Source organism: Giraffa tippelskirchi, chromosome X, assembly GCF_054371585.1.
Source record: "Giraffa tippelskirchi isolate mGirTip1 chromosome X, T2T-mGirTip1v1.2.pri, whole genome shotgun sequence".
NCBI classification, from domain to species: Eukaryota; Metazoa; Chordata; class Mammalia; order Artiodactyla; family Giraffidae; genus Giraffa; species Giraffa tippelskirchi.
Genome location: NC_137289.1, coordinates 1,484,314 through 1,506,256, shown reverse-complemented (window position 1 = coordinate 1,506,256; position 21,943 = coordinate 1,484,314). Strand labels below are relative to the sequence as shown.

At 62.7% G+C, this 21,943-nt stretch overlaps 2 protein-coding genes across 3 annotated transcripts in view; both read right to left on the bottom strand.

Annotated features, from left to right (window-relative positions):
• The window catches only part of ATP2B3 (ATPase plasma membrane Ca2+ transporting 3), a 59,335-nt gene extending 57,373 nt beyond the window's left edge, over nt 1-1,962 (bottom strand). The window contains exon 1 of the mRNA XM_081568131.1: nt 1,713-1,962. The gene's annotated coding sequence lies outside the window, so the exon portion shown is untranslated. The remainder of the gene's footprint in view (nt 1-1,712) is intronic.
• A 4,922-nt stretch (nt 1,963-6,884) lies between these two features.
• BGN (biglycan) lies at nt 6,885-20,776 on the bottom strand. 2 transcript variants are annotated; one of them, XM_081563821.1, is made up of 9 exons: nt 20,649-20,776; nt 14,025-14,120; nt 11,953-12,204; nt 11,564-11,676; nt 10,601-10,814; nt 9,990-10,100; nt 9,633-9,726; nt 9,390-9,528; nt 6,885-8,016 (listed from the first exon to the last, which is right to left on the bottom strand). In XM_081563821.1, the coding sequence occupies exons 3-9, from the start codon at nt 12,191-12,193 to the stop codon at nt 7,819-7,821; spliced, it is 1,110 nt and encodes a 369-aa protein (XP_081419947.1). In that variant the 5' UTR covers nt 12,194-12,204; nt 14,025-14,120; nt 20,649-20,776; the 3' UTR covers nt 6,885-7,818. The 2 variants fall into 2 exon arrangements, with proteins under 2 accessions (XP_081419947.1, XP_081419946.1); XM_081563820.1 differs by lacking the exon at nt 14,025-14,120.
• Nucleotides 20,777-21,943: the final 1,167 nt, after the last annotated feature.

The following is a 21,943-nucleotide window of genomic DNA, read 5'->3' as shown; positions in this document are numbered from 1 at the left end:
TGAGACCCTCAGGGGCCTGGGAAGCGCCCCCCCCAACCCTTCACTCTGTGGGCCAGAGCAGGCCGGGGGTTCCCACCGCCCAGGTCTCCACCTCAGTTCCCCTCTCAGGAGCCACGTGGCCTTGGCCTCCCTGGCTGAGAAAGGGGGTGATGGCAACAGTGGCGATGCTTGTTGAGACTCAGCCGGAGAGTCTAGATACCCTATGAGAACCGTGCCAGGACCTCTGGAGCTGCTCCCCCACCAGCCACCTGCCCATCCAGGCAAATGCAAGCCCGAGACCCTTTCCCTCTTGGGGCCTCGATTATCTTGTCAGGAAAATGGGGACAAGAATGCTGGCCTGGCCTCCCTCCCTGGGTGATTCTGCAGATTCCGTGAGGTCAAGGTCGCAAATGTGCCACGCAGAAACCCATGCCCACTCTGAGCCAGGCCTCCTGTGCTGGGCACCTGAGCACCCCGTGTAGATGACTACCCAGTCCCTGCCTGAAGATGCTCACCGATGAGTGAGGGGTGACACCAGTGGATTGAGAGAGGACAGAGCTGGGGGGCAAAGGAGGGGGCTGCCTCCCAGGGTGGCATTCAACTCCTTGGGGCAGCCAAGGGAGACTGGAATGGTTGGGGTCAGGCTAGACCTGACCCCGTGGCTGGCAGGGATGCACCTGAGGTTGGGGGCCCAACAGGCTCAGCTTTGATCCACCAAGTGGCCCCACTCCCCTGCCCCAGACCTGAGGAGTGTCAAGTGCTGGGTTCGGGGGCCATGGCCCTGCCCTGTACTTTCACGGAGCATCGCCACAGTCTCTCCCAGCCTCTCACCAGACCCCTGCCCTGGGATCTCCAAGGCTGCCTCTGGTCCTACCAGCCCCATGCCGGGCCCCCACCCATCCTCAGCTGACCAGGCCGCTAAGCCCTAAAGGGGCCAGTGGCAGGAAGGAGACCAGGTCTGCGAGAGCGCAAAGAGGAGACCCAGGGCTCCCAGCCTTGTGGGGGACGTGCCACACCAGTGCTCCAAATGCCAGAATCCGAAACCTCAGAGAACGCGGGAGGACCCCTCGGGGAGAAGCCATCTGGCCAAGGTCACCCAGGTGAGGAGGGGGAGGACGGCAGCGCACCGAGTGATGGAGGAGTTAGCCAAGTGTGGCCGGGGCTGCTTGCCCATTGGCATTGCCCGGGCGGGCGGCGGGGTCGGCCCAGCAGCTGTGTGGGTGTGCGGCGGGGGTGGGGGGGGCAGTGTGGGAGCGTGTGAGGGCTTCTCAGTTTGTGGGTCCGGGAAGGATGATACAGTGTGAGGGCGCGGGGTGCGGGGAGTGGGTGGGGGGAGGGGGTGCCTAGAGGCTCCGAGAAGGTGCGTGTGCACGCCGCGGCTCCGGCCCAGGCCCGGCGCCCCTGCCTCGGGCTGTGCGCTCCCTCTCCCTTTCCTGGACCCGCCCGCAGCCCCCGGCGGTCTTTCTCCCCAGACGCAGATGCGCGTGCGCGCAGGATGCGGGGCGCCGGGTGCAGGTTGCGGGCGCTGCCCGCCCGCCCGGCCACCCAGGGCCCCCGGGGGTGACGCGCGGCCGCGGTGCCGCAAGGACACGCAGGCCAGACGAGGGGCGCAGGTGGCTCCGGGCGGGAATCTGGGTCCCCCCACCTGCGGGTCAGGCCACCTGCCGGGCCGCCCGCTCCGCCCGCGCCCGTGCCCACCCTGGCGGCGGCCGCGCGTCTAGGGCACCACTTACCCGGTCATGGGCACGGCCGCTCCCGCGGCCTCCGTTCAGGCGGGCGCTGTCTCTGGTCTCTGCGGGCAGGCGGCCCGACGGGCCACGATCGGCTCCGGAGACCGTAAGGCCCGGGCACGGGGCGGCCTGGCCGGCGGCGCGGGCACGACCCTCCGCGGCGGCCAAGGGCTGCGGCCGAGTGCTCCCCACGCTCTGCACCGGCAGCGGCAGCGGCAGGCGACGCGGCGCGCTCGGCTCCAGCCGCAGCTCTGAGCGCGGAGGGAGGGAGCAGGGAGGGAGCGGGAGGGGGGGAGGAGAAAGGAGGGAGGAGGGAGCCGGCGCGGGGGGCGGCGCGCGGCTCGGGGGCCTCGGGGCGCGAGCCACAGGACTCCGGAGCTCCGCGCCCGGTGTGCGCCCAGGACGCGCGGGATTGCCTGCCCTTCTCGGCTTGGCAGTGACCCCCGGAGGGCGGCTGCAGAGGATGGGGGTGGGCGCAGGCTGGGTACTGGGGGACCCTAGCACCCGGGAGCTCAGAGAAAGGGCACCGAGAGCGGCAGGCTGCCTCTCCCTCTCCAGGGCACCGCCCGAAGTCTGTCTCCTTGACAGTCGAATGGGGCGTGGAGCTGAGTTGCTGATTTGTAATGTGGGGGTCTTTGCTCTTCTCTGGCCCCCGACCCCCACCCCACGGCTTCAGAGGTGTTGGTAATTCTCAGGAAACTACCTGCTAACGGTTGGAAGTTAAGACATCTAAACAGTTTTCCAGGAGGGTGGCCGGAGCTTGGGACAGGGTCTCAAAGTAGATGACCCCAAAAGGTTATCACACAAACAGCATCATACAGGACCCAGGGCGATCCTGCACACAGGTGAACACCCGGAGGCAGACACACAGGAGCACACCTTCATGGACACGTGGAAACAGACACACAGACCAAACTCTAGTGCGGAGAAGACCTCCCCCAACCCCCCGCCCCGCTATCACCACTGAATGTCCAAATGCACGTAGCAACATCTGCAGACAGACTCGAGTGTGTGCCCATGGCCACCCAGCGGCCAGGCGGGAGCTGGTCAGCCCTGCCTCTGGTCCTTAAAGCCCCAAGCTGCCCAACCCTGGGGGCAGTCAGTGCCTCCACACCCTGATTGGGCCTTTGCCACTATCTGTGAGCAGTGAACAGAGTGCCACGGGGTGGGGGTGGCACAGGATGGGGGCTGAGTGTGTGGAAGACAAGTGCCAGGCCCCAGTGAGCATCACCACCCCTGAGCAGGCAGGGAGACAAGGCCCAGACACAGCCACTAATTCTTTCTTGCCTTGGACAAACAGGGTCTCAGGGTATCCTGCGTGCCAGGCCTGGGCTGGGCACTGGGGATGCGGCTGGGACCTGACACAGGGAGCTGGTGGGCAGAGCTTGAACTCAAGGCATGGCACTTGGGGTAAAGGCCTCAGGAGACATAAGATGGTGCTGGGAGCTCGGGGAGGAGGTGCCAGGGTAGCAGGACCTAAAGGCCACAAAGGCACTGCAGGAGGTCTTCCTCAGGTCAGGGGACAGTCACAGTCTGTCCCTCCTGCAAGAAGCAACTGTTCTGGACAGCCCTTGAGATCTGGTACATTTCAGACGCTCCACGTGGGTGCATGCGTGCACACACACACACCCACTCTGACTTAACACATGCTGACATACATCCTCCTGCATGCGGACACACTTGTACATGATGACATCGTCACACACTCTGACACACACACGGTGACACACACACGCTCACACACACTGCCACTCACATATGCTGATGCACTCACAGACAGTGACACACTTGCTCCTGCATGCTGACATTCCTGCATGGTCACTCAGAACACATGCTCACTTACGCATGCACATTCACACCAAAGCTTACCCATGGTCACAGCCTCACATGTGCACACTTACAAGTGCTCAGCCACACTTCCTCATAGCCACACTCACTGCCTCACAGGGCTCACTCATACTCACTCACCCACACGCACACATGCTGTTATTCTCACACCTTTACCCTCTCATCTCCAATTATTCATGCATAGTGACATACTTGTGCACAATTGTATGCACTCAGTTATTCACACACACACACACACACACACACACACACACATACACACACTCAGAGCACTTGGGGCTCTTCTTCCTTGGTGTGGATGCCTGGGTCAGGCTTGCGCCCCATCACCCGGCTCAATGAAAACTCAGCTTGACCACCAGCTCTGGGTACGAGCGGGTGCCCCCCAGGGCCCAGACGCAAGGGTGGCCAGGACAACCAGGCAGAGAAGACTCCAGGCTGCAGGTGCTATACCATCTCAAGCTGTGGACCCCACCTATTGTGATAAGTGTCCTTTTAAGAGGGAAGCAGGAATGAGTTTTTGCGGCCCTCCTGATACCCTGATTTTGGACTCCTGCATTCAGGAACACGAGAGATTTGATCTGTGTTTGAAGCCCCTGTGTGGTCTTTTGTCAAGGTGGTGGCCCTGGGCAGCTCGTACCAGCCCTGACCTGGCAGCTCGCACTGGGTCCCTTCAGTGCTGGAACTGCCCGGGCCCTCTGGGGTGGCAGGGTCTCCTGTGTCAACCCTGGCGATGATGCTCTGCCTCAGGGGTCTGGCGTGGAACTGCCTTCACCTCTTCCTGAAAGCCCTGCCCTCCTGAGACTGGAGCCCACGGAGGTGGGGCCAGCAATGGATGAACACCCCCCACCAGGTCCTCAGAATGGGGCCCCTCCACCCCTTGGGCCCTTCAGGAGGAGTTGTCCCTCTCAGCGCCCTGGCCCCCGCCCTCGGACACCTGGCTGACTGCCCCTTGGACAAGCCCCGACTCGTCTAAACCCCAGCGGTGGATTGAGCTTAGGCTCCAGCTGGGCCCGGCCACAACCAGAAGGCACCTGACCTGCCAGGAGGACTGGGAAATGTCCCCCAACCCAGCCCTGGGTCACTCAGGCAGCCCCCTGGTGGCGTCTCCATTCACGGGACTGCCCGCCCCCGGCGAGCTTCTGCCGTGACTTTCATCGTCCTGTGTGTGCATGTGTGTGTGTGTGTGTGTGTTTGTGTGCCGGCCCCAGCTCACTCTCAGGGTCAGACCCCTCCTGCAAGTCACACCTGCGTGCCCAGAGCTCCCCGGGGGGGGCCCACGCTGACCCCTGCCCCCTCTCCAGCTCTCACCCCGTGTCCAGTCTGTACCCAAGGGCAGGCTGAACCTGGTCCAACTCAAGGTCGACTGGACCCAGTCCCTCCCCTTCTTTCTATGGGGGTTACAATGGCTTTGGAACTGGACTCCCCTCCATCCATCCATCACCCCCCACCCCAGCTCACAGCCCAGTATCCCAGCCCTCTGTACCCAGCAGGCTGTGGGCTGGCAGAGATATGGCCTTAGGCTTTTTTCAAAGGCCAGCCACTCTCTACTTTTGCATTCTTTTTGCTGTCATCTCAGACCTTGCCATTCACCCCGTAGCCGACTGACGTTAAGTAGACTGTTGGTCTTGGACATGGGGCTCTGGCTATGGAGACCTCCCTTCTAACCGGTCTCCGAACCTGCAGTAGGGAGGTGGGATGGTGGGGTGGCCTGGGTGGTCCCCTGGGTCCCTGAGAGCCACACTCTGGTCCTGCCTGCGGGGTGTTTTCGCCTCTTGTGCAGGGTGACCCACTGGGCCCATGGGCCATGTTCCCAGGGGCCCCACCCCAGGGGTCAGCTCTGTGCCTCCCAGCATTATGACACGGGTCCCACCGGCTTGTCAAGGCACCCGTGTCCCCGAGAGAGACAGAGGCGGGGAGGGAAGGAAGGGCAGGGCGGCTGGGAGAGAAGACAGGCAGGGGCGGGGGGTGCTGAGGTGAACCCATGCCCCGGGGTCTGGTGCCTCAAGCTACTGCCAGTGAGGGGACTTGATCGAGGCCCTGACTCCTGGCCCCCTGCCAGTGCCCTTGCCCCAAGCCTGCCCAGCTCAGCAGAGATCGCCGGGGCCATGGAACACATGGCCCAGAATAGTGCTATGATGCCGATGAGTGACATTCTATCGCGGGGCCAACCACACTGAAAGGCACCTCCCATCCCCTAAAGGAAAAACCTTCCTCCTGAAGGGCCCAAGGGGTGGAGGGGCCCCACTCTGAGAACCTGGGAGGGTGATATTCACCCATCGCTGGCCCCCACCTCCTGGGGCTCTGGTCTCAGGAGGGCAGGGCTTTCAGGAAGAGGTGAAGCCAGTTCCACGCCAGACCCCTGGGGCATAGTGTCGTCACCAGGGGTGGCACAGGGCCCCTGCCACCCCAGAGGGTCCGGGCAGCCCCAGCATTAAAGGGACCCAGCACAGGCTGCCAGGTCAGGGCTGGTACGAGCTGCCCGGGGCCACCAGCATGACAAAAGACCACACAGGGGCTTCAAACACAGATCCAGGCTCTAGTGTTCTGTCGGTGGCCCATGGCTGCTCAGGGAAGCCCTGGCTCCCATCGCCCAGTGCCCAGGCCCCTGGTGCGAGACGAGGGCAGAGCCATCAGGCTGGAGGTAGCCTGCCTCCTTCTTAGCCTGATGGGCTTGCCACCCAAGGGGCATTTCTCTGGGGACTGTCCTCCCTTCGTCCTCTCTAGGGCAGATCTGTGTCCCGGGGCTTCACCGGCTGTGTCTGCAATCCTTCCTAGCGAGCCTGAGCCTGCGTGCTATGACCTGGGCATGGCTCTGCTGGCATACAGGGGGACCTACTGGGTGGACGCGCTGCTAGGAGCCTAGGCCAAGCCAGCACAGGTGGGTGTAGACAGCACTGGATCCTGTCCCTATGAGGCCTGAGCCTCTTAGGAGTGCGCCCCCTGGTGCTCACATGGGTGTGGCACACGGGTCTGCCCACAGCCGACATCCCATACCGTTCTGAGCCCCCAGACTCCAAGACCGGCTCCCTCTGGTGGTCGGCAGTCAGCTCTGCTTCAGGGATAGGCCGGGGAACAGAAGGGACTAGAAGGGAGGGAAAGGGAGCAGTATGGGGCCTTCTGCCTGGTTGCCTGGGTCCTCTAGGTCCAGCCTCCAACCTGAGGGTGCTCAGGACCCTTCCTCAAATGAAGGGAAAGGAGCGAGTAAGCAATCCAAGGCTGGGTGTGGGCACAGAGAGGCAGAACCTGGGAGCCAGCCGCGGTAGCCTAGTGTGGCTCCCTCTTCTTCTGGGTCCCCAGGGTCCCTGAGAGGTGGCACACACACAGCTGTATTGCACAGTGTTTCTTTAATTGAAAGACAACAACCGACCTCAGAAGCAGCCCCTCCTCAAGCTGGGTGTGATGGCTTGAAACTCCCACCAGACCAGAGGCCGGAAGGCAAGGGTAGGGGAGACCGAGCCATCATGGGAGGAAGGGGGACAGTGAGAAGCGTGATGGGAACTCTGGTGGGACAGATCCTCAGAGTTTTGCTGAGCCCAGGGCTCCCCTCTTGGCTGTGGAGGAGGGGGTGCAGCACCTCCCTGCCAGCTGGCCTCCAGAAGGATCACCCAGGCTTGGGGCGAGCCTGGGCAGAGTAGGAGGGCAGCTGTCCCCCACTCCTGCCTGCCTGGGTAAGGGCTGGGCAGAGCCCAGAGAAACAGAAAGCAGACCTAGCCCAAGGATGTCAGAAACGAGAGGGAGGGACAGACAGAGAGAGCTGGACAGACTGGTCCAGGGGCCAGGAGACCCAGGAGGCTGCCCTGGGGGCCATGAAGTTGTAGAAGGATGGTCGGGGGCTGGGGAGCACAAAGGTAGTTGGCTGGGCTGAGGTGGGATGTGTGTCTGGCAGGTGGGGTGAGCTTAGTGGGGTCTCCATCCTTGACCCCACCCCCCCAGACCCAGGGACCATTTTCCTTGGACTGGAGCCTCAGATCATTTGCTTTTGGGGTGAATGGGAAGAAAGCTTGGTGGGGGGGCACACCTATGAATGGGTATGATGGGGGTGGGCAGGGGCAGCTCTGAAGCCAAGGGGTATGTGATGGGGGCCAGGTGGCATGCCCCACTTGAACAGTTGGGAGCCAGGGTGGGGGTGGCAGGGGGCCGGGAGGGGGGGTGGGGGTCGAAGGCGAGGCTCGGCTCCCTTGCTCTGCCACCCCTTCAGGACATGCGCCATGTGCCCCAAGAGACCCTTCCCAGGCGGCCACCGCAGCGGCTGCCACAGCCTCTACTTTTTATAGTTGCCAAACTGGATGGCCAGGCGGTCAGTGACGCAGCGGAAGGTGGCTGGCTGCACCTCCCAGTAGGGCACGGGGTTGTTGAAGAGGCTGATGCCGTTGTAGTAGGCCCGCTTGACCCCGAAGCCCACCGGGCAGAAGTCATTGACGCCCACCTTGGTGATGTTGTTGGTGTGCAGATAGACCACCTGGGGGCAGAGAGGCGTGGCTCAGGGCAGCAGACCCCGTTGCCCCACCCCAACCCTGTCCCTGAGTCTGCCCTGCTTGGGGAGCCCAAGCAGCGGGCAGAACCCACAAGGCTGGTGCCCTCCGTGCCAGCCGAGTCGTGCCAGGCCGCCTCAGGGGTTCATGTGCTGCATCCATACGACCCTTTGAGGGCCTGGAGGTGATTCTTCCATTGTCTGGAGGAGTACAACCAGGCTCGCATATGGTTGTCGGGCGGCTGTTGAGCAGTGTTCAGGCACTGCTGTGTGACCGGGTGCTGGGATGGGGGGTTAGTGGGGTGAGTGTGAATGGGGCTGTTGATATGGGAAGGATGCCACCCTGGGTTCACACAGTCCCTGGCCCTTCCTCTGGATTCCCTGGACTCAGGGTCTCCTCCTCCTCCTAGTCCTCAGGAGCACTTGCCCCCTCCCCGACCTCCCAACTCCCCAAATCCTCTCTCTATGGGACTGTAGGGTGGGCGGTGTGAGGACCGTCTGATGGGGTGGGGTGGAGGGGTGCGGCGTGGAAGGCTGTAACAGTGCCTTTTAGAGGTGGAGGAATACGGCCACTAGAGGGCGCTGCCGCTGTAGGTTGGCGATCCCCTTGCAGGGCTGGGTGATGGACTCGCCCCGATTGGACAGCCTGCAAGAATGGCCAATCTCCTGGCACGTAGGCACAGACTGAGGTCCAGAGCAGGGCTGAAGAAGACCTTGAGAAGACCCCTTGATCCCCTCATCAAGCCACTTCCTGTAAAGACTGTTCCCCGAGCCCCTGGGCCTGTGGCACCTTTGTGGGGTCCCACCCACCCAAGAAACTCCAATACGTTGGCCACCTGATGCGAAGAGCTGACTCATTTGAAAAGACCCCGATACTGGGAAAGATTGAAGGAAGGAGAAGGGGAAGACAGGATGAGATGGTTGGATGGCATCACCCACTCAATGGACATGAGTTTGAGTAAACTCTGGGAGTTGGTGCAGGACAGGGAAGCCTGGTGTGTTGTGGTCCATGAGGTCGCAAAGAGTTGGACACGACTGAACTGAATTGAACCCACCGGAGAGACCTTAAGCTCAAGTATCTACCAGGCTGGCTCTGGCACATCCTGCCACCTCGCCACCCCTGTACCCAGCCTCCTCGCTGTCCACAGTGGGTTCCCTACTCTTCCCTTTAGCTTTCTCAGCACCTTTCCAGATGAGGAGCTGGAGTCACCGGCCAGAGCACACATCTGGCCAGCTGCACAGCGAGGTCCTGTTCTGCATTGTGGTGGGTCCGAGCACTGACAGCTAGGGTCTCAGCAGCTGCCCCGGGGACATTGACTGCCCCTTCCCCTCACCACGTGTTAGAAGAACCTGGCTCTCACCTGGAGGAGCTTGAGGTCTGGAAGACCAGCCGGCACCCTGGACAGCTTGTTGTTGTCCAAGTGCAGCTCCCGCAGCATGGGCAGAAAACTCAGGCTCCCGTTCTCAATCATGCGGATCTGGTTGTGCCCCAGGCCCAGCCTGGGAAGGGATAGATGAATAAAAGATGATGTGATGGGGTCCACGGGCCACAGGGCACTGGACAGACTCGGGGCCCCCTGAGACTCCCCCTCTCCCCAGCCTACCTGTACAACTTGGAGTAGCGGAGCAGATCCTCTAGCTCGATTGCCTGGATTTTGTTGTGGTCCAGGTGGAGTTCATTGAGGGTCTCGGGGAGGTCTGCCAGGAAAAAAGGATGCTCTGAGCTGAATCCAGGAGGGGAGACTGTGGGGTGGGGGAGGGCTGGTCCTGTGTGTGTGTGTGTGTGTGTGTGTGTGTGAGTGTGCACAATTTCACTTTTGGTCGAGCAGAGAGCCGAGCTCTGCCCCAGGTGGGGAGAGGAGCGACCAAAGCCCTCCCTGAGTACACTGGGTGGCTCCAGATGGCTCCGGGCTCCCTACCTGTGCCCCCCAAAACGTGGGAAAGAAGGGCTGCCTCCCTACCTTTGGGGATGCCAGTGAGCTTGGCCTCGGAGATGCGAAGGTAGTTGAGCTTCAGGCCATCGAAAGCTCCAGGTTCAAAGCCGCTGTTCTCCAGAGGGTTCCCACCCATCTCTAGGAGAGAGGCTCTCTCAGCCCTGAAGCCAAGGCTGAGCATCTGTCCCCACACCCCGGGGCCTGTCGCTTCCTGAGGGGTCCCCGCTAAGCACCCGCTCCCCCATCTCCCCCTGAAAGCAGTGCCACTAACTTACTGGGCGAGCTGTAAACTCCTTGCTGTTGAACACCACGAACTACCAAGGGCCCTGGGCCTGGCATGGGCCCTCGGGGACAAGGGGAGCCCGCCCAGCTTCTCCCACCTGGCCCCTGGCTGGCAGGCTGTGCCACCTCTATACTTGCCCTTTCCTTATGGGCCTGGGTTTCTCTTCACCTGGCCTTGGCAGCTCTGGGGTGTGACCCTAGGCAAGCCTCCAGAATGTTCCATGAGGCCAGCCAGCTTGTCCATGGCACCCGGCTGCTCTGGCTGGCAGAGCCCCCCTCCTTGGCCCTCTCTTCCCCGTCCACCCTCACCACCATGGGGGAGGGGTGAGGACCACCACAGGGCGGGCCTGGCTCACCAATGCAGTTCATGTTGCGAAGCCCGCTGAACACGCCCTTGGGCACCTTGCGGATGCGGTTGTCATGGATGCGGAGCTCCACCAGGGAGCTGGGCAGGTTGGGAGGGATCTCCACCAGGTGGTTCTTGGAGATGTAGAGTTTCTGCAGCTTCCGCAGGGGGCTGAAGGCCTTCTCGTGGATCTTGGAGATCTTGTTGTTCACGAGGACCAAGGCCTAAGGTGGCACGGAAGGCCTCAGTTCCCCACCTGCCTGCCTTCTCCTCTCCCCTCTTCCCTGCCCCTGAGCTAGCAATTTACGTTGTTGCGGCTTCACAGATGCTGGAGCCCCAGCTCAGCCTCCAGGAGATTCACTTGTGCCCGAGGGCAGAGTGCGGAGCGGGAGCCGGCACTCAGGTCCAGCAAGGCCGCTGCAGCTTGTGCCCTCGTTACCCTACTTGCACCCTGGTTGCGATGCAACCTTTCCTTACTGTGTTGCTGGGAGGAGCCAATAAGATGCAAAGGTAACAGTCAACAGAGAGAATTGGGCTGGGTGATCCTGTCTTTCCCTGTTGGCTCAGAGGGGAAAGTGTCTGCTTGCAACGTGGGGAGACCCAGGTTTGATCCCTGGGTGGGGAAGATCGGCTGGAGGAGGAAATGGCCACCCATTCCAGTGCCTTTGCCTGGAAAATCCCATGGATGGAGGAGCCTGGTAGGCTACAGGCCATGGGGTCATAGAGTCAGACACGACTGAGCGACTTCACTTTCCTTTTATCCTGTCCTGACATTGCACATGTGCCCATGACCCTGGGTGCTCCCACCGCAGCTGCCTCCTAACCTCTCTCAGGACTCCCTGGGTCCCTGGTCCACTCTCACATTGCACAAGTACGTGCCCACATGCATCAGGACCCCACCCCTCCACACGCCTGCTGGGCTGCAGGCCTGCTGCCTCTTCCCAGCCCCTCAGAAGAGACAGGGTGGGCTTACGTAGAGGTGCTGGAGGCCTTTGAAGTCATCTTTTCGGAGCTCAGAGATGTCATTGTTCTGCAGGTCCAGCAGGGTGGTGTCGGGTGAGATCTCCTTGGGCACAGCCTTCAGACCTGGGGGCCGGCGCCGCAGTCAGCAGTGTGAGCCACGGCCACGGCCATGGCCTCGGCCCCAGAGGGGCGTGCATGCGGACCCGCATGTGGGGACTCCATGGCCGCAAGTGGGCGAAGCTCCAAGGCCAGGGCTGGACACACTTCTCCCTCCCTACGTGCTTTCAAGCAGACCCAGGGACACCCTCCCACAGTGAAATCAGGATCCCTGAGCTGCCTCCGGGTCACTCGCTGCCCACCCTCAGCCTTCCACGCCCGTCCCCGCCCCCCCAGACTGACCCAGGTCGGAGCACTGAACAACTCGCAGATGGCAGTGGCAGCCAAAAGGGCACATGGCGCTGTAGGTGGGTGGGAGGGAGTCCAAGTCTGGGATGCCCGAGGTCGTTTCTGCACCCGAAGCTTCCTCATCGTTCAGCATGGGCAGCCCATCGTCCAGGGTGAAGTCCCAGAAGGCTTTTTGCTCAAAGGGCAGGGCCTGGCTCAGGGCCAGAAGGGCCGCAAGAGGCCACAGGGGCCACATGGTGGGCGTGCCTGCAAAGCCAGGGTGAGGAGGGGCCATCAGGGGAACCCAGCCAATGCCCATGCCCTGGGGGCTGGGGTTCTGCGTGTGTGCTGGCCTCATGTTCATCACCCTTCCCCAGGGCAGCCAGACCCTGGGCTGGAGTGGCCAGGAGGGAGGTGTGGGTAGGCAGGAGGCCCTGGGCAGGGTGGGGGCGTGGCTGGCTTACTTCTGCCCTGCTCCATTCCCAGGCAGGGCTTGGCCACTGTGGGCCATGCCATGTCTTTCCAGTTAGCGAGTCTGCACCCCTCCAATGCACGAGCACACACACACACACGCATCGCCCCCCTCCCCACACAGGACACTGAGTCAGCCACAGCCTGTGTATGGGGGGATTGGGAAGGCTAATGGAGGTGGCGGAGAGGGAAACCCAGCCCTCTGCCCCCCACAGACCTTGAAGAATTAAGATTGAAAGGTAACCACAGGGGCCGGGGCCAATCCATTCCTGCCTGAGCCCCCTTTGCAGCACACCCACATTTTTCTAAGAAAGTCAAGAGGCCAAGGCACTAGGGTGGGCAATCTGGGCTGAGCTGGGCTAGTCCTGGAGCAAAGTGGAGGAGGGGGCATCCTCCCAGCCCATGTGTGGAATGCCAGAGATGGAGAGGGAACCCTGGCATCCCCCCCATCCTTGCTGCTCCCGGTGGGGCCTGGCTTCCTCCTCTGGCCCACGAAGACTTCCCCTGCCTTCTGCCCACGGCCCGGCCCCCTGGAAAGGCCACCGGAGGGGAGTAGGCTACTGCCAGGGTGGCGGGCAGGGTCAGGCTTGTCTGGAGGCCCCCAGGCCTGGAAGCAGGCTGGGAGTGGGAGTGGGGGGAAAGACACCCTGCCCGAGCCTGCCCCTGGTGCCCACATCTGCCTGCCTTCTCCTCTTCCAGCAGAGGCTGCCCCCATCCAGACTGGCTCCTCTAGCAGAAAACCTTGTCCACGAAGAGGCTGCCCCCTCACCCAGATTTCCTGGGCAAGCCCCAGTCTCATTTTCCCACGTGTGACACAGGGATACACATGACCACCTTGCTTGTTTTCCAAGCACAGGGTGTCTGAGGTTGCTCTGCGTGTGGACCTCAGCCTTACCCCGCAGAAGCCCTCACCTGGGGCCCATCTTGGCCAGGGGAGGGGCTCTTTGGGGCTTTAGCGGGGTTGAGGTGAGGCCCCCGAGCCTGATGGCAGGCTGCAAAGGGGGGAGAGGCCTTGGGCAGGCCCAGTGGATGTGGGGCTGGGCTGGTGGCCTGGGGGGCTGCTGCCTTGGAGCCCTGCCACCCTCAGGTGGTGGGCAGGCCTGTGGCCACTTGCAGACCTGTGGGCACAACAGCTCTGCCCCTGGGGTTCCGATTGATCGCCATCTGGCTGCCCTCTCTCGCACCCCTCCCGGCCCCCAGAGCTGGTCACGTGACCTGTCCTGGCTCCCACCTTTGCAGCAGCTGGGGCGGGCAGTGCTCTTGTCAGGCAGATGCTGGAGGTGGGGGGGCGGGGTGCCCAGGCCGGGGTTCAGCGGCCTCAGCCTCAGAGCCAGCCCCAGAGCACCCTCAGCAGGCCGGCAACCCTCTTGAGCATGCAGCCCCCACTGGTAGACTCAGAAAAGCTGCCTTGCCTCCCAGGTCACACAGCAAAGTGAGGGTCCCTCCTGGCTGGGGGAGCCCCTGGCCTTCCTGGCTCCTTCGGACCTTGAGTGCCTGTGGTCACACTCAAGGTCCCACCAGCCCTAGGCTGGTCCCATAGGATTGGGGGAGTCCCCACCCCACCCCCAGCCCCGAGGGTCTCAGCAGAGTGGGGAGAAGACCCTGGGTTTGCCTACCTGGACCACGAGTCCCTTTTCCTTCCCACAGGTTTTCAAAGCGCAGGGCAAGGTGGGGTGGGCCCAGGCCTCCCAGGCGCGGCTGGACACCCAGGGCTGAGACGAGGAAGCGAAGGGGAGGATGAAGGCAGGAGGGTGAGACAGAGCAGGAGGCGGAGGAGACTGCTCCCCCCTCACCTGGCACCCTTGCCAAAGCCGCTACCTCACAGGGGGATGAGTCAGGGCTGGAACACCCCGCTGGAGCCTTGGGAGGCTCTGGGATCCACTGTCCACCTGGACAGCTGGGGTGGGGTGGTCTGGCCAGGCCTGGGGGACCGGGAAGGCCTGGGGGCCTCCACAGGGAGCCTCGGCCTGCGTCTGGACCCTCCACATGGAGTGCCTGGGCAGGACTAGCCACCGAGGCCCTACGTGGGCTCATGGGACCCTCCCTGGGGGCGACAGGAGTCCCCAGAGGAGTCGAACCAGCTTCCAAGGTGCATCTGGGGTCCCTGCAAAGAGGCTGAGGGGGGGTGCGGAGTGGGGAAGGGCGGGCTCCACTGGAAGCTCACTCTGAGGGAGAGGGAGGCTGAGGCCTTGAAGGCCCCCAGCGCCCTCAGGGCAGAGGACAAGGTTTGGCTGGTTCTCCCCGGCTCCTGGCTGGGCTCAGGCAGTGGGCAGGCTGGCGGGCTTTCCTCCACAGCCCTCCTTTCCCCACAGAGAACTGGCAAGAGACTCAGCGGCCAGAACTGTGCAGAGGGGAGGGGGCCGGCTGGACACCAAGCCTGCCAGAGACCGTGAGAGACACCCCTGTCCCTCAGGGCCAGAAGGAGCCAGGGAGGGGCCTGGAGGGGGCGCTCAGGACTGAAGTTCCATTTGATGGAAGAGAAAATGGAGACCTAGAGAAAAGAACCCACCTCAGGCAATACCAGGCCCCTAGGTTTTCACTATGGACACAGAAGGTGAGAACCATGGCCGGTCCCCCCAGCCTAGTCAGGCCTCTGGGCCTCAGTTTCCCTTCATCAGCCTCCCTGGGCGTGTCCCCAAGGACTTCAGATGGCCTCGGGCCCCATCAGGGGGTTCTCTGAGCTCATCGAGCTCCACCTCCTCAGAGCAACGAAAAGAAGTGGTGATGGTGGTGAGGCCTCAGGCCGGGTGCCCACAGGTGGGAGTGAGGACCGCCCCCCGCCCCCAAATAGGGCTTTCCTTGTTTGGCCTCTGAAAGGCCGTGCAGTCCTCTGACTGGGATGGCTCCAGGTCCCAGCCAAACAAGAGGCACTGGCAACCACTGAGAACACGGAGGGGCCATGCCAGGCATTCATGCCAGGCCAAGGGCGGCAGGAGTGGGCCCTGAGGTCTGGCAGGCCCTGGGAGCTTGCTTACAGATGTGTGGCCCACAGCTGCCAAGTCACAGATGCCAGACGCCTAAGCCCAGTGTCTGGCCCCACCGAGCAACCCGATCTGAACTCGGACATGCGTGCCATCTTCCACTTAGCCCTGCTGGTGCCCACTTTTCTGCCCACTTCCCTTCCAGGCTCCAACCCATCATCCCCCGAACTCTCCAGCTCTAGTCTGCCCTTGGATGGCACCCAGACAGAGGGCATGGGTGCCATCCCTGGGTCTTCCTGAAGATGACGTGTGTGCGTGCATGTGGGGATGATTGTGTGGGGGGCTAGTGGCTGCAGTGGGGGTTGGGGTGAGCCCTGCCTGCTTGTGTCTACACCCAAGCCACCCCCGAACCCACCGCTGTGGCCTCAGCACACCTTCCAGCTATGAGGGGAGCAGGCATCCAAGCATGGCTGGCCAGGGCAGCTCTTTCCTGCTGGGTCCTGTGCTCCCGCAGCCTTCAGGCACAGACTCGACCTGCATGTGGGCGTCAGAGACCCACAGGGAGCCATCCCATCTGCTGCAAGGAGCTGGCCCTAGGCCGGTGGCTAGTGCTACCCAGGCCAGACCTCTCTCCCCACAGCCCTGAAGACACCCATCACACCCCTATCCTGCTGGGAAACCTCTGGAAGGTGGGAAGGTCTAAGGGCTGGCCTTCCAGCACGCCAGGAGTCAGGCAGGAGATGAGCCAGGTCACCTGGTCTTTCCGCCCTGGAGCTTTCCTTCTCCCACTTGCGGAAGAAAGCCCGAGGGAGAGTGAGGGTGCTGTCATTTCCCAGGGGTGTGACAGGAGGCCCAAGTGATTTCCTAACTCAGCCTTCCCCAGGGCCAGCAGGAAGTGCTGTCTCTCCCATCGCCTCTCCCCGACTCAGGCTGGAGGTGACGCTGATGGAAAACAGGGCCCTGTCCTGTAGGTCCGGAGCCTCCAGGCTTGCATCACACAGCTTCTGGAAACATGCCATCTCTCGGGCTGCCACCATCAATAGCTCCCCTCGGCCCGCGGGGACAGATGGCCCTGCCCTGCCTCCAGCTGCAGGGAAGTGGCCTGGGAAAGCCATCATGCCACCCTGGCCCGGAGGGTCCCCCAAGCCTTTAGGTCCCAGCAGGCGCCAGACCCACAGGGAGATGTTCTCAGCCTGGCTCCCAGAACCCAAGTCCCTTGGTTGCCTTGCTCCCTCGTGGTTCCGGGGGCTCGGCTTGTGGTAGAGGATGCTCTGTAGCCAGCCTAGGAGGTCTCACCGGACCTGTGACCTTCAGTGCCTCCCAGAGCTCCCCCTCCATGCAGCGGGGTGGCCTGTAAACCCCTAGGACCACCATCGAGGTCAAGCTGGAACTGAGACTGTGAAAGGATGGAGGTGGCACCCAGCTTCCCAGCTGCCCCTGTCTCCGGAGACAGGGCTCCCAGAGCCAGTCTCCCTCTGCCCTCTGTTCGGCTCCTTCAGGTCCCAGTTTTGTTGCCCAAATCTGCAATTCCTTGGACACTCGGGCCTCTGACCACTGCATCCCTTTTGGGCCATCTGATTCTCCTAGAGGCTGCTGGTGGGCGAAACGTGGGGGCAGGTTCGCTGTTGCATGGAGCCTGGGACCTCTCCCAGCCCACTGCCCTGTGTCCTGCAGCCCTGCCCTGCGCTGTGGTTTCTGCTGACTTGGGCCTTCATGCCGTGGACCAGGAGAGCTGGGTGCGAGCTGGTCGGGTGGAGCCCCAGGCCCCTAAACCCCAAGATTGGATGTGTTACCCAGGGAGAGGCAGGGGGGAGTCGTCGGAGTCCCCAGCACCTTCGGTAGGCTTGGGATGTCAGCGATCCCAGCTCACCAAGGAGCACAAACTGGGCTGCTAAGAGGGTGGGGGACAAGCCAAAGAGGGCCGAACTGTGGCTGGTGCTCCAAGAGCCTGGGGGGGGGAGTGGTCCCAGAGGGAGTGAAGGAAGCCCTGGGGGACCCTGGGGCTGACGGCTCCAGGTGCCGGAGGGCTTCACCCCAGGACCTCTTATCTAGAAGGTTCATCTTATCTAGATGAACCACAGCCCCACTGAGCAAGACTAAGCAGACCCCTTCCCCATTCCTTCCCAGGCCGTCTCCCACTGGCTTCCTTGAAGATGGGATTCACCAAAAAGGTTTTGTGTGTGATCGAAGTGTGGGTGGGCCCCAGTACGTGAGCAGAGAGGACAGAGGGGATGGGAGGGCACTGTCTGGCCCGGGAACCAGCCGATAGGAGGAGGGTGGAGCTGGCAGGATCCTGTGTGCCTGCCTTCAGGAGCCCATGCCCATCGCCCCCCGGCCCCCGCGGCTCACAGCAGGGGGCCCCAGGAGGGCCACTGTCACCCTCTAGCCCCTGGAGTGGAGCTAAACCCTTGGGTTGGTGTGTCCCGTCCCACCAGCAGGGCAGAGAGGCTCAGGGAGGGGTGCCCAGCTCAAGGCAGGGACCGAGATCTCCCACCCCGGGGTAACTGATGAGGACAATTGGGAGGCTGTCATGGTGGGCATGGGAAGACCTTTTCTAACAATCCAGGGTGTTGGCACATGGGCAAGGAAGGGGGGCCCAGACATGCCAGCCAAAGGACCAATGGCTCAGTGGCCTAGTAGGTGGAGCTTTAGAGATCCTGGAGCTGGGGCTGGGGCCCTGCCTGGGGGTGGGGGGCACACGCCAGACAGCGCCCGGCCCTATGGGCACTTTGGGCGTTGGGCTGCGCCTGCTGTTCACGTGCTCCTGGGTGGCCCTGGGGCCGGCCACTATCCCAGGCTATGTTCCAGGCGACCAAGGACAAGTGACCGCTGGGATGAGCCTGTGTCCTTGGGGCTTCTCCAGGGAGTGGAGGAGGGCTGGCGGTGGGTGACTCTGGGAAGCAGGCTCATGACTGATTCCTCCTCTGGGACTTGAAGTCGATGCTGGAAGGGACCTCTGCGGTCCTGAGTGACTATGGAATATTGCCAAAGAGAGGAGATGCCTTCTTGTCTTTTGAATACCCCCTCTACTCCAGTCCTTCCCCGTTCACCCTTCTGTGATGAGCCAGGGCCACTGATGGGATTGGGGAGAAATTCAGGCCAAGGCTTGTATGCCACCTTGTGTGATGGTGAGAGGGCTAGCACCCCACATTTCTGGGCCCCTAAAATCAGCTGGCAAAGAACTGCTACCAGACCTGTAGTTGAAGGGGCTGGGCCTCGGACTCCCCATCAACACGGTGAGGCCCCTGCCCCAGGGCGGGGCGTTAAAAGCAATAGGCTGCTTAATGCCTTCTGTGACCAGGTCCTTGGGACCTGAAGGTGGGCCAGTGGGTTAGCCAGCCAGGGTGGTGGGGTGGCCACTCAGCTGCTGGGTACATGGTGATGGGAGCCCTCCCTGATGCCAGCCTCTTCCCACGGCCTGGCCCCTGTGGCTGCGAGACAGCCGTGTGCCTTCCTTTCGATGCTCCTATGGAAGCTGGTCATGGGGCGTTCTGCACAAAAGTGCCTCTGCCCAACCACCAGGGTGCGGATGGCATAGGTAGTTGCAGGCGGCCAGGAGGCGCTCACCTGTGCGCACACAGGGGCGGCCACATGTTATCCCTCCTCATGAACCTGCAAGCCTGGATGCACATTCCAGAGCATCTCCAGCTTCTCTCAATTCCAACCAGTCCCCACAGGGTGGCTAGCCAGGGAGGCAAGCGGGCACAGAAGCAGGAGACCCCAGGGCATGGGACTGGCCACATCAGCGACCTGAGCGGCCCTTAAGAAGACTTCAACTGTGAGAGCAATCTCCCAGGCCTGCATGAGGTCTGCTCTGTGCCCCCAACAGCACCCTGCCTCGGAGGACCCTGGGCCTTCTGCTCCACCGAGCAGAGCCAACTCAGGAAGCTCTTGCCAACCGGTGCCTAGGCCCCAGCCCCATTCACAGAGTGGTGAGGTGGGGGCTCCCCCCACCCCCAGTCTTCCAGGGCACTCTGCTGGGTTCCTTGGCAGGTCTCTTGGCATGCCAGCCATCTTGGGAGCTTGCTAGGACAGGGGCTGGGGGCCGGCCGCCTCCCACTCCAATCTGCACACCCTGCAGTTGACCATAAGCTATCATGATCAACAATCAAGTGCCTCTAACGGCTCCCTGGATGCTATGGGGTCAATAGCCAGGATCTGTTGGTCAGGAGCCCTGACCCCTGGCCCCAGCTCTGCCCCTGACTGGCTGGGCCACTGTTGGCAGTTTCCTGCCCCTCCCTGGGCCTCTGTTGCCCGCTCTGGGCAATGGATGGAGTGGGGGTCCCGTGGGATCAGCTCTGGAAGGCAACCTTGTTAGCGCCGTTTGGTTTCAGATCTGGGATGCTCTCTCCATTCTAGAGGTGCCCCCAGGTACCCACGGGGTGCGGCCTTTGGGGAACAGAGCACCTAGCCTGGGATCTCTTGAACCCCACCCCTCCCTAAAGATGCCCATCCTGGAATGATGATGTCCTCGAATTGACCCATGGAGCCCTCTGGGGCCCTGGGCCAAGCCAGCCTTGCTAACACGGCACAGTGGCCTGGGTTTCCTTCTGCATCCCTCTTTGGAGCCCCAATTCAAGGAGGTTCTGGGGACAGAGAGGCCTGAGCCACTCAGGCAGTCCCACCCAGCCCCCCCACCCCCACCCCGAGCCACGGCTCTGTGGACCCACGCCTCACCAAGGAGGAGGTGAATGCAGAACACTCGCCTGCGAGTAAGTGAGGAATATCTGGGCAGGGTGCCTGGGGCGTGCCTGGGAAACCAAGTCTCTGAGCCCACGCTGCCGTGGTCTAGCCCCAGGCTCTGGGGATCGCTCCCCAGCACTGAGTTCAGGCTGGCGCCCGGAGGTCTATCCTAACCGGGGCTGGAGCCAGGCCAGCGGGGTTTGCAGGGCGCACCTGGGACTTGATGATGTTCTGGGGTGGCCTCCAAGGGGCAGAAGCCCAGGGGGATGTGGAGTGTGAAGCAGGGCTGAGCAAGGGGAGAGGGAAGGGGATGGAGAAGGTGCTTGGAGGACCCAGGGGGGAAAAGAGGCAGACATGGGACCGGGACCAAGGCAGGGGCCGCAGGGTGGCCACGAAGGGGTGCGCGCAGGGAGCCTGCAGCGGGGGGGCCGTGGGAATCTGCAAGCAGCCTCGGAGGTGGGGGGGGGAGATGGCGGTGAGGAGGCCGCGGGGGCAGGGGTAGGGATGAGGAGGGTGAGTTTCGGGGGCGCAGGGTTAGGGCATCTGGAGGATGAGACAGCGAGGGCGAGGGCGGTTCCAGGCCACCCATAGGAACAGATGGGGACAGGATGGGGCTTGTGGGGGTGGGGGCCTTACCTGAGGAGGGCAAGCGGTGGGCACGGGCTGGCTGGTGGACAGCCTGAGGAGTCGGGCAGTCCGTGCGTCCGTGTGTTGGGTCGCCTGAGAGCAGCTGCTCGCTCCTGGGCAGTTCGGGGAGAGAGGGAGAGGGAGGCAGCGGGAGGGAGGCTAAAGGCTGGGCGGGCAGGCGGGCTGACGGGGAGGGGACGGCGGGGAGGGGGCAGGGAGGGAGGGAGAGAGGGAGGGAGGAAGGGAAGGAGGGGGCAGGCTTCCCGGCCCCCTGGCAGCTTCAAAGGGAGTAATTTTCTTGTAGACGGCTGGGCTAGCTGCGCCCCTCCCCCCTTACGACCCCCCCCAGGACGACCCCCTCCACTCCAAGGCCGCGCGATCCCCTACCCCCACCCTGGGGAAGCACACTCTCTCACTCAGACAAGGCCCCTTGGCGACTCCGGGCGGACGACGACGCAGCCTCAGAGATTCAAACTTTCCACCTTCCGGATGGGGACACTGAGGCCCAGCGAGGGGGGGTGGGAGCCGGCCGGCTGGCCTGCGCTTGGCCTGGCAGAGGAAGGTGAGAGGGCAGAAATGGAAGGGGGACAAGGGGATGGTGGCCTCCGAGTGCTGGTCCAGCGAGGGGCCCCTGGAATCCGCAGCCTGGGGAGGAGGTGGTTGTCTGGGATCAGAGAGGGAGCCGTGGTGGATTCCTGGAAGGGCTGGATCTACCTCCCGGCCCACTCCAGCCTTTTTGTCCCCATGACCTCAGGATGGGGTTCAGCTGGGAACTGGCAGGGGGCAGCGCAGACTCTGGGGGTCCTTCTCCCCAGGCTTGCCTGCCCTGAGCTGAGGCTCACAGAAGCTGATTCAGAGAGGTGGAGCCAGCCAGTCATCCTCTTGCTCCATCTGAGCAGGTCCCCCAGGGTGCAGGAACCGCGGTGAGGGTGGCCACTTCCTCAGCGCTGAGGCCGGTGCTGGCCGCTTCTCAGGGTAACCGGGTCAGCCCACCAAGCGTCCCAGAAAGAGATTGTCAGCAGCCATGACACCCACGCCATCCCTGGTAGCTCAGCCACTTCCTGAGAGACAAGCCCACCCCTCCTCCCTGTCCCATGGGGTCCCAGTTCCTCCCCCTGACCCCGGCCCTTTTTGCCCAGCCTCGGCCCCAAGGAGCCTTCTGCCAGAGCAGCTTTGGGGAGACAGAGGTGAGGGTTTAGATGGGAGAAACTGAGGCAAGGAGTGCCTCTGAGATCTGCAAAGAAGAATGGGGAAAGAAATGAAGGCCGGACAGAACTCCACTGAGCCCAAAGGAGGGAAAAAAA